General features: G+C 37.3%; 1 protein-coding gene across 1 annotated transcript; it reads right to left on the bottom strand.

Annotated features, from left to right (window-relative positions):
* Positions 1-1483: 1483 nt before the first annotated feature.
* LOC135472304 (basigin-like) lies at positions 1484-11963 on the bottom strand. Its single transcript, XM_064751753.1, has 7 exons — positions 11779-11963; positions 8579-8875; positions 6270-6452; positions 5666-5755; positions 4466-4771; positions 4135-4267; positions 1484-3650 (listed from the first exon to the last, which is right to left on the bottom strand). Exons 1-7 carry the CDS (start codon positions 11837-11839, stop codon positions 3596-3598), a joined length of 1125 nt encoding a protein of 374 aa, XP_064607823.1. The 5' UTR covers positions 11840-11963; the 3' UTR covers positions 1484-3595.
* Between the last annotated feature and the right edge of the window lie 1269 nt (positions 11964-13232).

Below are 13232 nucleotides of genomic sequence, written 5' to 3'. Positions count from 1 at the left end.
TATGTGACAGCATTAAATATCACACGAGTCCTGCATGTGTATATTCCAGATTCATGGATACGTGCATATAGACTTTGCTTGTAGGCTACATGGCATATATATATATATATATATATATATATATATATATATATATATATATATATATATATATATACACGGCCTGGGAAACAAGCGATCGGTGGGCTGAGAACAATGCCAGTTGTAACGTTCAATATAGCTTAGAACTATCCGTAAAAATTGGGGCGTTCTTAGCGTTCTAATGCTGATCACGAACATATAGCTGTCTTGTACTGGTCAAGATTGCATCCCACTCAGCCTAAATATCTATGCATGAACTGTCCCAGAAAGCTTGTGTCAACATCTACAGTCAGACTAGAAATGATTTGCCGTTAATAACTGGCCATTGTACATTTTCACACCCACCTTAATTTAATTTCTAAATGACGCAAGTGTGACGTCATAGAATACGAAAATACATGACGAGTAGGTCACAGGTGTGGATGTAAGTTTAAATGCATGGCTACATCAGATAACAATATGTTAACCACAGACGTAAAAAAAAAATCATAGCTGGTGTAATGAACACGGGCAGAGTAGGATTTAACTCCAGCGGCTTAATTTTACTCTTTGCACGCTGCACACTGCTTGCTTGTTTGTTGGGACTCTTGCCTTTTTGCTACCCATTTGACATTATCTGGGTCCAAGCACGCCTTTTATATGTACTTATTTGATTGATACCATACTCATAAAATTGTCACATATTTATTAATTTGATTCGTGTTTTAAGCCTTACTGAAAGATATTTTCACTATGGTTGTCCGTTTCATTTACCCCAACGTGTCGGCCATTTTTTAATTGCTCCACTCCCCTTTACGGAGTTCCAAGCTAGCCATCAGCTTGTACCGATCCTATCCGACCATACTAAACCATGGATAGAGGAAACCGGTATGTCTAAACACACCCGATTCGCTACAGGCATGCCTGTATTTATGTGCCGGTAATCACACGATACATGTAGTACTCCGATTATTTCAAAATACAAAATGAACCATCTACATGGTGGCGGTGTAATGTCACATGACCAGTTGTTGAAAATCCGTCCCATTGACTAACTGCAGTTTAACAGTAACTGTCAGATTCCAACCCTTTCTCCAGGTAGGCATGCATATTTATGAAACACGTCATCACTGTTTTTAAGGTTAGGAGGTAGGGTTAGGGTTAGGGTTAGACGTGTTTCGTTAGTATTTATGAACAGGCCATGCCTACCTGAAGAAGGGGGTCGAAACTTTAGCATTACGCTGTTTAACATCAGATCGTAATACTTTTAAAAGATGACTGCGTCGCTGGCATAAATAGGAACCCACATGAATCCGAAACAGAGAAATGAAACTTAACCAATGTTATACCATACGTAACCCTGGCCGGAGAACAATGGCAGACTTCATAAATCATTGCAGCATAAAAAGGCAAAAAAGAGGAATACAATTTTTAAAAAGTTTAATAACCATAAAGTCGCCTGTACATACAAACTAAAAAGACACTAATTTCTGTTTTACTGACATAGGCTTGAGCTGAAGTCCTGCCACTGCTGAAGGCACACTGTGCCATTCTTTATAGGTCACACCATGCATGTTCAAATTTATGTCCACCTTTATGTTTGTGTTTCATTATCACAATGCTGTCAGCCAAATTTATGCCTACATGTAGCTAGAGAAGACAACCACTGCGTTTGGTATTACACATTGTGAAATCACCTGCCCATGATATTGCCAGTGCCATAATGTGCTCTGTCCTTGATTTTTCAATGTAGAATGAAGAACACAACGTTCAACACTCCCACACACACATAGGCTTAAATTACTAGTTCTACACAAACTAAAAAGCCCAAACATATGAAACAATATGGCTAAAATGATGAATCTTTCAGCGTAAATATTCAGCCTGGCAATGCTGGCATTTCTACCCAACTGTGAACAAGCTATGTGGTAGAGCTGCAACAAAACATAAGTATCCTACACTGATATACCCACAAATATCCTTCCATAATAGAATCAACTTCCGCGAGATCTCACTACTGGAAGTCAGTCCCTTGATCGAGATATCACACTGTGTATATATAATAATGGCAACTCTCATCTTGAATTTAAAAGAAAATAGCATGAAAACATGCCATAAATCCAGGTAGCAATGATGTGACACACATTTATAATAGAATCAAACTGTACATAAACCTGGAGTCCCTGCCAGGGTATGGCCTGAGCTGCAAGACCAAAACATTCAGTCCACAACTGATGAACATTTGCCCGATACCTTGTGTAAACTTGCCTCAGTGAAGCTATGTGGATGAAATTTGCTGTCACAGAGTATGTGACACGGTATCATAAAACCATGACATATCAAGTGATACTAAACAATGTCCTTATTTCCTATGTGCAAACAGGTATGCTACACTGTCTATACAAACATTTGAAGAGAAGTGGAGAAGTCTCTGATTATGTCCAACATAAACCTATATCACAAACATGATTAAAAAGAAATCACAATAAAAGATTACAATAAAAATCTGAAAGTACCTCAGAATATTACCAGTTTGTAGGGGGGGGGGGGACAAATAATAAAGTGAGAAAGTATCAATTATACAGAGACCTTTACTACAGGGATAATTACACAAATAAGTTTATAATTACATATCACTGTACAGCAAAACATGTCTGAACACAGGCTATCAGATTTCATAGGATGACACAAAATCCTCTAAATAGAACATCCACATATCATGCCAGGCTAAAATCATTCCCAGGAAACATACCCATACAAAATTTAACATATTGCCAATTCAGGTAAACAACTGTACAAAATCAGGTTTCATTTCTGAGAGTTCACCTTGTACGGTGATATCTGGATTGTCCCTGCCAACAACCTATACAACTTCTAGTGCAAATGAACTTAGCAGGAGGAAAGACAAATCTCACCACCCTACACAAGTTACCGTAAGAACCACAGTTTCAAAATTAGGCCTGGTTACTCGACAGCAAACTGGGTGTTACATAACTGAACATCAGGAAAAGTTATAACCACATCGATAAACAAAAGGTAAGTACACAAAACAACATCTCAATAGTTTATACAACTGAGAAATCCTTTTCACCTAGTACATGTCTCACATCACAACTTTCACTCAGCAGCCCCTATGAATGTATCGACTTAGAAACAAACCAAGCCCTTTTCACAACAGTTTACATACATGTTCAATTTCACACTATATTCCGATGTTTTAAAAGAGTAATCATAAAAAGAAGGATGACAAGTTTACAAAATTTGTGCCTGCTTCATCTACTCTAATGTCATCTATCATTCAGATGCACATTTACCCCAAGGAAACAACCATCCCTACAATATTCATTCACACATGATCCTGAATCGGAGTTACCTTGAGTCTTTCACACTGATAACAAATCTTGTTGAGTATCCAAACAGACAGTTACACTCATACACACACATGCACACAGTAGCCTTGAGGGGGAATCGGAGGTTCGATAAAACAACCAGCTGACAAGGACACGTCTGGGGAGATTTCTACACACAGGCTAGATCACGGTTTACGTTGTCTCACTTCATCCTTTCCCTTGTGGTCTTGAGCGTTGGCACTGAAATGACAGTTAAATCGTCAAGAATTATGAAGTCTGATCAGTTCTAATATCAGATTTTAACGAAGATAAAATCAGGTGGCTGCCGATGTATAAAAGAAAGATTCTTGAGTACAACGTAAAACACCAATTAAATAGAACAGCCCTTTACTACCTACCTGACAAAATTCACAACTCAAAGGAGGAGCCGAAATGGTAAAGCTTGAGTCATGCCTGACATTATCTATTCAGAGGCTCCAAATTTGTTTATTTGGTGTGTTAGTGTTAACATAGTCCAGATATATTGTTTCTCGCTTTTTGTTAAGCCCCATGTAAAAATACTATACAGTCCCATACAAGAACTTCCCTAAAATGTACTCTCCCCTTCCTTCCAGGCCACCTGAACTCTTTAAAAAGATACAAGAGCTTCAACCGTTAAATTTAACATTACCTTTCTGAAGATATTTTTCCTTGTTTATAAACCACAAAGGCCTTAATATCTTACGTTTTTTGAAGAGGAGCATCTTCCTCATCATCAGATTCCTTGCTTCTCTTTTTTTCATATATGAAAATTATTAAACACAAAATTGCCACCTCTGCGACAATTCCAAGGAATGGCCATAATGCTGCTAGCTTGTCTGAAATTAAAACAGATAGGAAATACAATGATTAGAATAATACGAAAATAGTAACCCACCAAATTCTCCCCGATTTCACATGTAAATACAGATAAAATAACATCATTTTTGTTTAAAAATTTACAAACTTACAACTGTAACAAAATCAAATGTAAGATGTTTCCTTGGAGTTCATGACCTTAAATATGTCAGACTTACCTTTTACTCTGACCAGGATAGTGCTGTTATCAGTGCCAAAAGTATTATTGGCCTCACACTTATACACAGCACGGTCTTCAAACTGGAGCTCAAATATAGTTAAGATGCCATTTTTGCTAATGATTACGCCATCCTTTTCTAGGTCCTCTACTGAGATTCTCTTATCGGAATCATAGTCAATCTCTTGATCATCTCTCTTCCACACCACTTCTGGCATCGGGTGACCATGCACAACACATTTCAGCTTAAGTTTGTCACCCTGTACCATGTTCTTAGACTTCTCAAATTTCTCAACAAACGGAGGAGCTGAAAACATACCAAGCAAAATGGTAATTATCCACCGTTCTAGACTCACAATTGTATGTGGGTTCATTGATAATAATGAGGTCAGCTTCACAATTCACAAGCTTTTACACCATTTTAACTGTCTGAACCATATTACGAGAGAAAACATTAAAACCCCATTAAACAAAGATCTGGGGTCGCTTGCAAAAAGGGATTATAAGCCAAAGTTGATTGTAATTCATTAAGACCACGATCGTTGCCTTAACTTACAACTGAGACCTTCTTGCAAGAAGATATTATAAGTTACAATAGTCATAACTAACAATCAGAAGTGACAACTGGGTAGATCCTGTTGGAAATAATTACAATCGACCCAAAATTAACCTTAAATACAAATACTTGCCTTGAAAAAGCTGTTTGCTTGTAATTTTGGGCTCACTTTGCAATCATGTGCAATTTAATTGTCTCAAAAAGATTATGAGTAACTCTGGAAAATTACAATCTCCTTACACTTCTTGAAAGCGGTGTACAAACTTGTGTTCACAATAAATTGTAATCTCAATTGTAGTGCCCAGAATTTTAAGTATGTATATTAGAATCAACATTTCCACAGAGACACTAAATGAAACAAGGAATGAGAGAGTTGGTAGGGGATGTTGAAAACAACTGATATACACAAGTAAATCTAGATTAACTTACAAATAGATGAAGCACATATACATGTACTTCCATTAAATGCCAAAGGAAAACTATCTTCATCAAGACCGTTTCATAATTGTGTATAATATGGGTCAAAATTCAGTCTTCACAGCGTAAAAATAGACTAAAGCCAAAAATACATCGCAAATTTTTGGACTTTTCAGGTCTATTTATCTTTACACTGCAATTAATATTGTCCAAAACTGGAGCACTCACCATTCAAGTTCACAGGCTGCACCAAATGTGTAAAAGTCATGACCTCCTTAAAGTTGAAATTACATTCATACTGACCAGCATCCTTCGGTTCTGAAATAAAAGCGTCCATGATAAGAATTTTGGTATTTGTAACCAAGACCAAACAAGCAAGACATAACACAAAGGACAGCATCAAAATATTTGCCAGGCACTGCATGTAGTTGCTCCCAAAGGTAGTACAAGATAAATTTTGTTGAATTCAAAATTTCAATGCACCAAAAATCTTGGGAACCAATCTATTTGATCATGTCAAGCAAGCCACTGTGATATCCCCGACTACTTCCTCTACAAAACTTTGCTGCCCGTCAATACAATTGACATTGTACACCAATATGTAATATTCTGAAGGAAATCAAAATCACTATCTTGACACAAAGCAAATGATACCTCACTACCGGTAATTCTTCACACCTATCACCTGGCATCATGTCTTATTTTCTTGTCTGGCTAAAATGTGTATGAATATCCAGCATGAACACAAATTCCATCCTTTACATGGGAAACTCTTCCACAACAATCTGACAGTCTACACTTTCTTAAATACAAAACTCATTTAATAGTTTACCTAGGTTATTGAACTCCAAAGTGTAGTTTTCCTTGTGCTCTGTAGCACGAGGGTTTTCTAAGTTTTGCCCATTGTAAGTCCACTTAAAGTGCAGCTCACTGATCTCCGCAGGGTCAAGGTTCTGAGGTTCACATCGCAGAATTGCTGAACCCCCAATAGTCAAGTTGGCATTGGTAGTCTCAACTGCAAGAACATATACATACCATATACTGCAGAAGTTTACAAGACAGATAAACGAACATCAGTTACTTGTCAAACTGATGGTTCCCTTAATCCAAATAAACATCAGTTCCTCTCTTTTTAAAGAATGTTCACTTTTCATCCTTAAATACATATTAATACAATATTGGTCACTTTTCAGCCTTTAAACACTTAGTAATACCATAACAATACAGCAATGGTTTCACTCAGGCTAAATCAAAGGACATTTGAAATATCCATTTGCATGCAAATATTGAAAACACTTTTTAAAGGAGAAAACATAAAAATGATGCCAAAAATCAGATGAAAGAGAATCAAAACTTATTTGCAAATATGGTCACTAATATTTTTTTTGGATTTGTTTTTTTAAGGAGAAAAGGGAATATGAAAATATTTTTGTATGGTGGGTATTTGGGACCAACTTTTGGCATTTATCGTTGTTGCACAATAATTTTCCAAATAAGGATGTGATGCTTGTCTAATAAATTTATTTGAATGTAAATTTGTTGTTTATTTCACAACATATGCATTTAACCTCAATTATGATAATACTTATGAACATATTAAAAATATAAATATGATCCAAAGTCAGGTTTAATACATTTGTTAGCTGAAATGAACTAGTGCAAAAATATTTATTAAACCTGTATTACATCCTCATTTATGACATTACTGAACAAAGAATACAACTACCAAAAGGTGATCCCAAATACAAAATTATCTTCCTGTGTCTTTCTCTCCTTATGGAAAAATTGGAAAAAATATTGAAGGAGGAGGAATTATTTAGGAATAACTTTTCGCACTCTTTCATCTGAGCTTTGTCATTTTTATGTTTTCTCCACCTTTAAGCACGTAAGTGAAACTTCACTTGAGAGGAACTATTCCATAGCCTGAGTAGTATGGGTATGTGTTTTAAATTAGGATAAATTATCCAATGTAGTACGGTTCAATAAAACACCCGACTGAAAACTGTCACATATTTATTCCCCAAAATTTTTACAAAGCTGTTACTAAATGCAGTTGTACATTTCTAAAGTTTCAGTGATGAGAACATCTTGATTTTGCATGTTTTTATTTTGTTTTGTTTTGTTTTGTTTTAGGATTTAGAGGTCTGGTAACAAAGTTAATATTCAGCTAACTGCTACATTTGCTGTTTTAGCTTACAGTTAATATTCAGCATCAACCTGTGTCTATAAACCATGTTAACTGCAAAAGTCCACATCTTTGTTTATAAGTCTGCCATTCTTCTTAATAAGAGTACATCGTTCATGCTGACCCTGTCCACTATATTTTGTCTGGCAAACACAGTCTGCTGTTTTATCAACATTGCTCAGCTTTACACTATATGATTGTCAATTTACATTTAAATAGAGGCATCAACTGTATCTGATCTATTCATTCAAAACAGCAGACTCATTCAGGCAGGACAAAAAAGTGAATGCAAAATCATAGCCCATTCTTCTCCACCATACCCTTCATGCAGATCCGTTTATTGTGAGCAGTGTCACTTGGTGCCGATATTCATGTGTGAGCTTTAAGCAACCAATGTTATGACAACTATCTCCTCCTCAAATCATTCTTGACTCTTTCATTCTGATCTGATCAGATTTCAGATAACAGTAAACACTTTGTTAACCTTGATCTCAGTCTTGGGGTAAGCAGATGGCAGGTATGTGTCCTAAAGCAGGATTATGTATGTGCCTCCATGTTAACCCGTCAAAACAGGATACTGCACAGGCCTCTACCTTAACATCTACCTTGTTTATATGGTGTGCTGTTAGGGGGTATAATGTGTCATGGGCCTCTAACATCCACCTCCTTTATTTGCTGAGCAGTCAGGAGATATGTGTCAAAGCTGGACTTTGCCTGGGTCCCCATGTTAACATTCACCCAGCATTAGTGGCTCTTAGATGAAATGTTGGGATCAATGATTTGCTAAGGCATCTAAAGACAATGTGTCGTAGAAACTCCACTGTAGTGTCAACTCTCAAGGTATTCATGCATCAGACAGAAAAATTCTACTAACTGCTGAGAAGAAACTGCACAGCTGTTTTACTTCATTACACAAACACTTGATGTGTGACCTAGACGTGAACATGCAGGTTTACCTTGCAGCACTTTGACAATCTTGGTTTCCTTTTCACCGGGAGAATTTTCGTCGTAACAGGAGTACTGTCCTTCATCGTCAGAGGTCGGGTTGACGACTCTCAGCGTACTGGTGGACTCCATGCCACCACCTACACTCTTTTTAAGTATGGAGATATTGTACTTCCCACCTTCGGTGATTCGATTTCCACCATGCTCCCATACGATATCAGTTTCCCTTTTTACCTTGCAGGTCAAATTAATCGTGCCAGGTGCTAAAACTCGAACTGGGTTCTTATCTGGAGTGATTGTTGGCTGACCTTAAATTAAGAAAACAATGACAGATACTTGTAAACGTAGCTTAAACCCCTTTTTAAACAAATAAGTGACTGAAGACATGTAATATAGCTCTGATCCATAAACACACTTTTAAATAGTAAGTAAATAAGTAATGTACATGAATGTAAAAGGTTAAAATGTCTGGTATAAAAAATAATAGCTAGTAAACTACTTATGGCAACCTCTGGATAATAAACAAGGGGGTATAAAGATGCACAATTTCTCCATCTATCACATGTCACTAACTCCTGCAACATATTACATTTATTTATTGGCCATTCCGGTCAAAAAGTATTTTATCTAGAAATGTCGAGAATGAATAGCAAAGATACTGATTTAACACAAGACTTTGAAATTACATGCAATATCCTCAGGGCCAGAAGGATATAGTACATGTAACACTGTCTTAGGATCAGAGTCATCAGACCATTAAGTTAATAAAAGGCTTAAGAAACACTGCCTTTCAACAAAGTTTGAGCCAGGGTATTTAATTCAAACGGTCAAGCCTTGAGCGATCTGTGAAACACGATTGGAGACGTGTAGTCTGGAAAAGTCAATCAGATGTGGAAAACAGGTCATCCACTTAGAGCTTTCTAATGTGTTTAGCAAAGTCTGTCAATAAAGCCCAGGTAGAAATAACAACTGCCACATTGCACGTCAACAGGCTTACATGTAACTCTATAGTCTTCAGAACACACTTGAACTTAACCAAAATATCTACTGTAAACAATAACACCACAAAAGATTACATAACCTGTCATACCACCAATCCATGAACAGTAATGCTGACTGTTATCCAGGTACACAGTATTGGCATACAACTTATCAGTTTACAATATGCTTGTCTATGTAGATGTCTTTAGTAGTTACCAAAGGGCTACACTTATAAATTGAAGACAAAGCCATTGTGTTCTAAATCTCTGACTGACAGCAGTAATGATGACCTCTGTGGTAGTGAGATGACAGCATCAGGGAATACGACCATGCACCTAAGTTTATAAATAGAAAAAGGTCAGCTTCTTGCTACAATTCTCTGCATGTAGGTCACAGCAAACACCTGATGGTTGTGTTGGGTCAGTTAATTAGGGCGCTACTAGTAATGGATGGATCCCAAGGGCCCAATTGTTTAATCACCACTTCTAAAACATCAATTTTCAATCAATTTTCAGTCAAGACTTCAGGCGTCATGGTGTCAAAGAAGACTGAACATTTGTAACCAGTGTGTAGGCCACAGATGATTCGGCTAACATACTTGATTATAACTGGTCAAACTACCCTATAGAAATAATATCTCATGACATTTATTTGCCACCAAAAAATACTCTTTTGAGGTCATTTAGGGCATAAGTAAATGAGTGCTTGAGGTTTAACGTCGCGCTCAACAATTTTTCAGTCAGACGACAATGAAGGAATCTTTAGGGTGTATGTAATGTACCTCCTTGTTGTAGGACGGATTTCCACCGGTCTTTTATTTAGTGCTGCTTCAATGAGATGACTTACCAAAGGTAAGTAAGCCGCCCCGCCCGAGCCATTATACTGATACGGGTCAACCAGTCGTTGCATTATCCCCTTCATGCTGAACGCCAAGCGAGGAAGTTCCAAATTCCTCCTTTAAAGTCTTAGGTGTGACTCGACCCAGGATTGATACTGGATCTACTACTCCTGAAGCAGACACTCTACCAACTGTGCATGTATACATGTATGTGAGCTTGAACCCTGAAGAGGATCATGATAGTTTGTACACATACATGATGATGTACATACACATAAACACATGCAAATTCATATGAAGTAGGGTTTTACTCCTGTGGTGAAATGGTAACATATAATTAAAGCATGGAAGATGCTTTTTTATCTTTTTCTTTTTTTACATCTTCCAACTGCAAAGTATTCGAGTATTCTGCTAAAATATATACATGTACACGATTCATTTGATGAAACTCAAATCAGTGTCTTTTGTAGACTTGTGACTTGAAGTACATGTTGTCTTGTACAAGCTGTGCCAGACAGGTGTTCTGTTAGCATCACTCCACAAAAACTGATATGTGTACATTTTCATGGGTGCTAAATAGGTAAAACCCATTGTTCCACATGTGTGAACACAAAGTATTTTTCAGAAACAGATGATACCAAGCCAAAACACATTAGTTAGCAAAGACCTTACATATGTTAGGCCTAATGAAATGGATATCACGCCACTACCAGAAATACATTTAACACTAAGCAAATAATATGAACACTCAGTTGGAAGAACTGATGAAATATGTTATGACAATTACGCCATTTTTATCTGAAGAAAATGACACACATGAACAACTAGACAAATTACCACTAACTAAATCTGTGACTGTAAAGACCATTATCCATGAAATATAATAAAACGAATGACCAACCTTTTACGGTGGTTTGCCGAAAGACCAAAAAATGTGGAATCACCCAGAATTAAAATAAGCAAATAAAGCTCAAATTACATGTATATCAATATTTTTTTTTTTTAATCAGACTTGACTGACATACAGTTGCAGTTATGGTTAATCCACCCAGATTCTTATATGATCTCCCTCGAATAAAAACTGTGCGCTGATTTGCGTCTGTGTCAGGCTGTCAATGTCATTGTCAACCATCGAACCAGCCGGCAACCGTAGGGCTCTGGTACTACTCAACCATAATGCATTATCCCCCCCCCCCCCCCACCCCTCGATAACTACAGTGAATAGTTGGCTGATCATGGTCCCAATGATATCGAACGATCTGCAAAAGTTATCAGTTTATAATCAAAATAACTACACACGTTAAAGGTAAGTGATCGAAGAAAAGCCCCGTAAAAGGCGGCGAGCTACATGGCGGATATATAATACAGAAGCCACAAACAGGGTGAACTTACCCGTAGCAATCCAAATTTGCAGCAGAACGCCTAAAGTCGCTAAGATTGGTCTTTGTAACATTTTCGGCAATCTGATGTCTTCGGCAAAGGTATTTTTTCAACCTTCTTGCCCTGATTTCTCGCAGAAAATAAACAAACAGTCCCTCTCAAGCTGGCTAAATCTCAACTGCGCTGCAAAAATGGCCGATCTATCATATGATCATAAGCTGCGGACATGCGCAGTGAGTGCGTCAAAGTGAAATAACGGTTGTGGTCGTTTTTAACTCGCTGCAACGTCTGTCAGTTATTACAGCACCTGTCGGAGACGTAATTCGTATAAATTAATTAGAATAAACGCGCCACATGTCTCGAATAAACTTATATTCTCTGTAAACAATATTTAAGGTAATATGACGTCAGTGTTTGAGGCCCGAAAGGACTATTCGGAAATGAGAACGTCAAGCTGCGGGCGGCTTAAGCCAGTTCACGTATGCAGAAGGTAGTAGCATCAAAGGACAATGAAACAATGTCAGCGTAGAGCAAACCAGCTGGTCGTAATGCTACAAAAGCAAAACAGTTAACTGTAAACCTGTTTGACAGAAAGAGGGTCAAACCAGTTACTGGCCGCTGCATGCCTGGGCAGCCTATGTCCACTCCTTGCACGGTCGACCTATGTATTTATGTATACTAATTGCAGGCCGATACATGGGCCTGCCGGGGACTATCTCACAGTATAGGCCTGCATGTACTTACGCATTCAAAACTACCTGTGTAACAGGCTATATCCCGTATTCTATATTTAACACGCAAAACACCATTGACCCGTATGTTAAGTATAGGTATGCTTAAGCGTTCCAGTTAATGGAAATGTACCACCATGCAAAACTAAAAAGTTTTTCAGTGAACACTGACACCGTTACATAGAATTTTATTTGGCCTATTTTCAACTGTGGCTGGTAGATCTAGACATGTAAATTTTGATTTTAATTTGTTTTTTTTTTTTTGGTTTTTTTTCACTTTTCCTGTGATTGGTACTATTCATGTTAGACAGATCATTGGTTGAGCGGGAAAAGGTGCATATACAGAATTTAAATCCAATGTAATAAAAAAAGTAGACATTTAAAAGAAAGAGTTTAAAAAATGAAGTAAGTAGGCCTATATGAAAACTGAAAATTATGGATTCAGTTTTCGTCTGATGACCCTTACTTCATTAACTTTACTTCACGAAAAGTACAACAGTATGGATCTTTTGTTACGCAAACTGTAGCCTACATCTTTGCTCCTTAGATAGCTATATGCATCATCGTTAAGATTGCAAGGCAGATATACCTCAACAGACGCATTAAACAGACTGTATACGCCTGTATATACATGTATATGTCTGACAATTTTACATAGCAGACACCAAGTTATGAACGACCAATGCCCGTGTTACAAGAGAGGACAGAATGTGATCGAGGGAGCAACACTCGGTT

This window comes from Liolophura sinensis, chromosome 8 (genome assembly GCF_032854445.1).
Source record: "Liolophura sinensis isolate JHLJ2023 chromosome 8, CUHK_Ljap_v2, whole genome shotgun sequence".
In the NCBI taxonomy this organism is placed as follows: domain Eukaryota; kingdom Metazoa; phylum Mollusca; class Polyplacophora; order Chitonida; family Chitonidae; genus Liolophura; species Liolophura sinensis.
This window is presented reverse-complemented; position numbering and strand designations above follow the sequence as displayed.

Coding starts and splice junctions, on each gene's coding strand:
- LOC135472304 (XM_064751753.1), bottom strand. CDS start 11,839: ATGTTACAAAGACCAATCTTAGCGACTTTAGGCGTTCTGCTGCAAATT. Junction 4,772..5,665: donor GCAGCCTGTGAACTTGAATG/GTGAGTGCTCCA, acceptor GTATGTTTTCAG/CTCCTCCGTTTGTTGAGAAA. Junction 3,651..4,134: donor GATGCTCCTCTTCAAAAAAC/GTAAGATATTAA, acceptor CTGTCATTTCAG/TGCCAACGCTCAAGACCACA.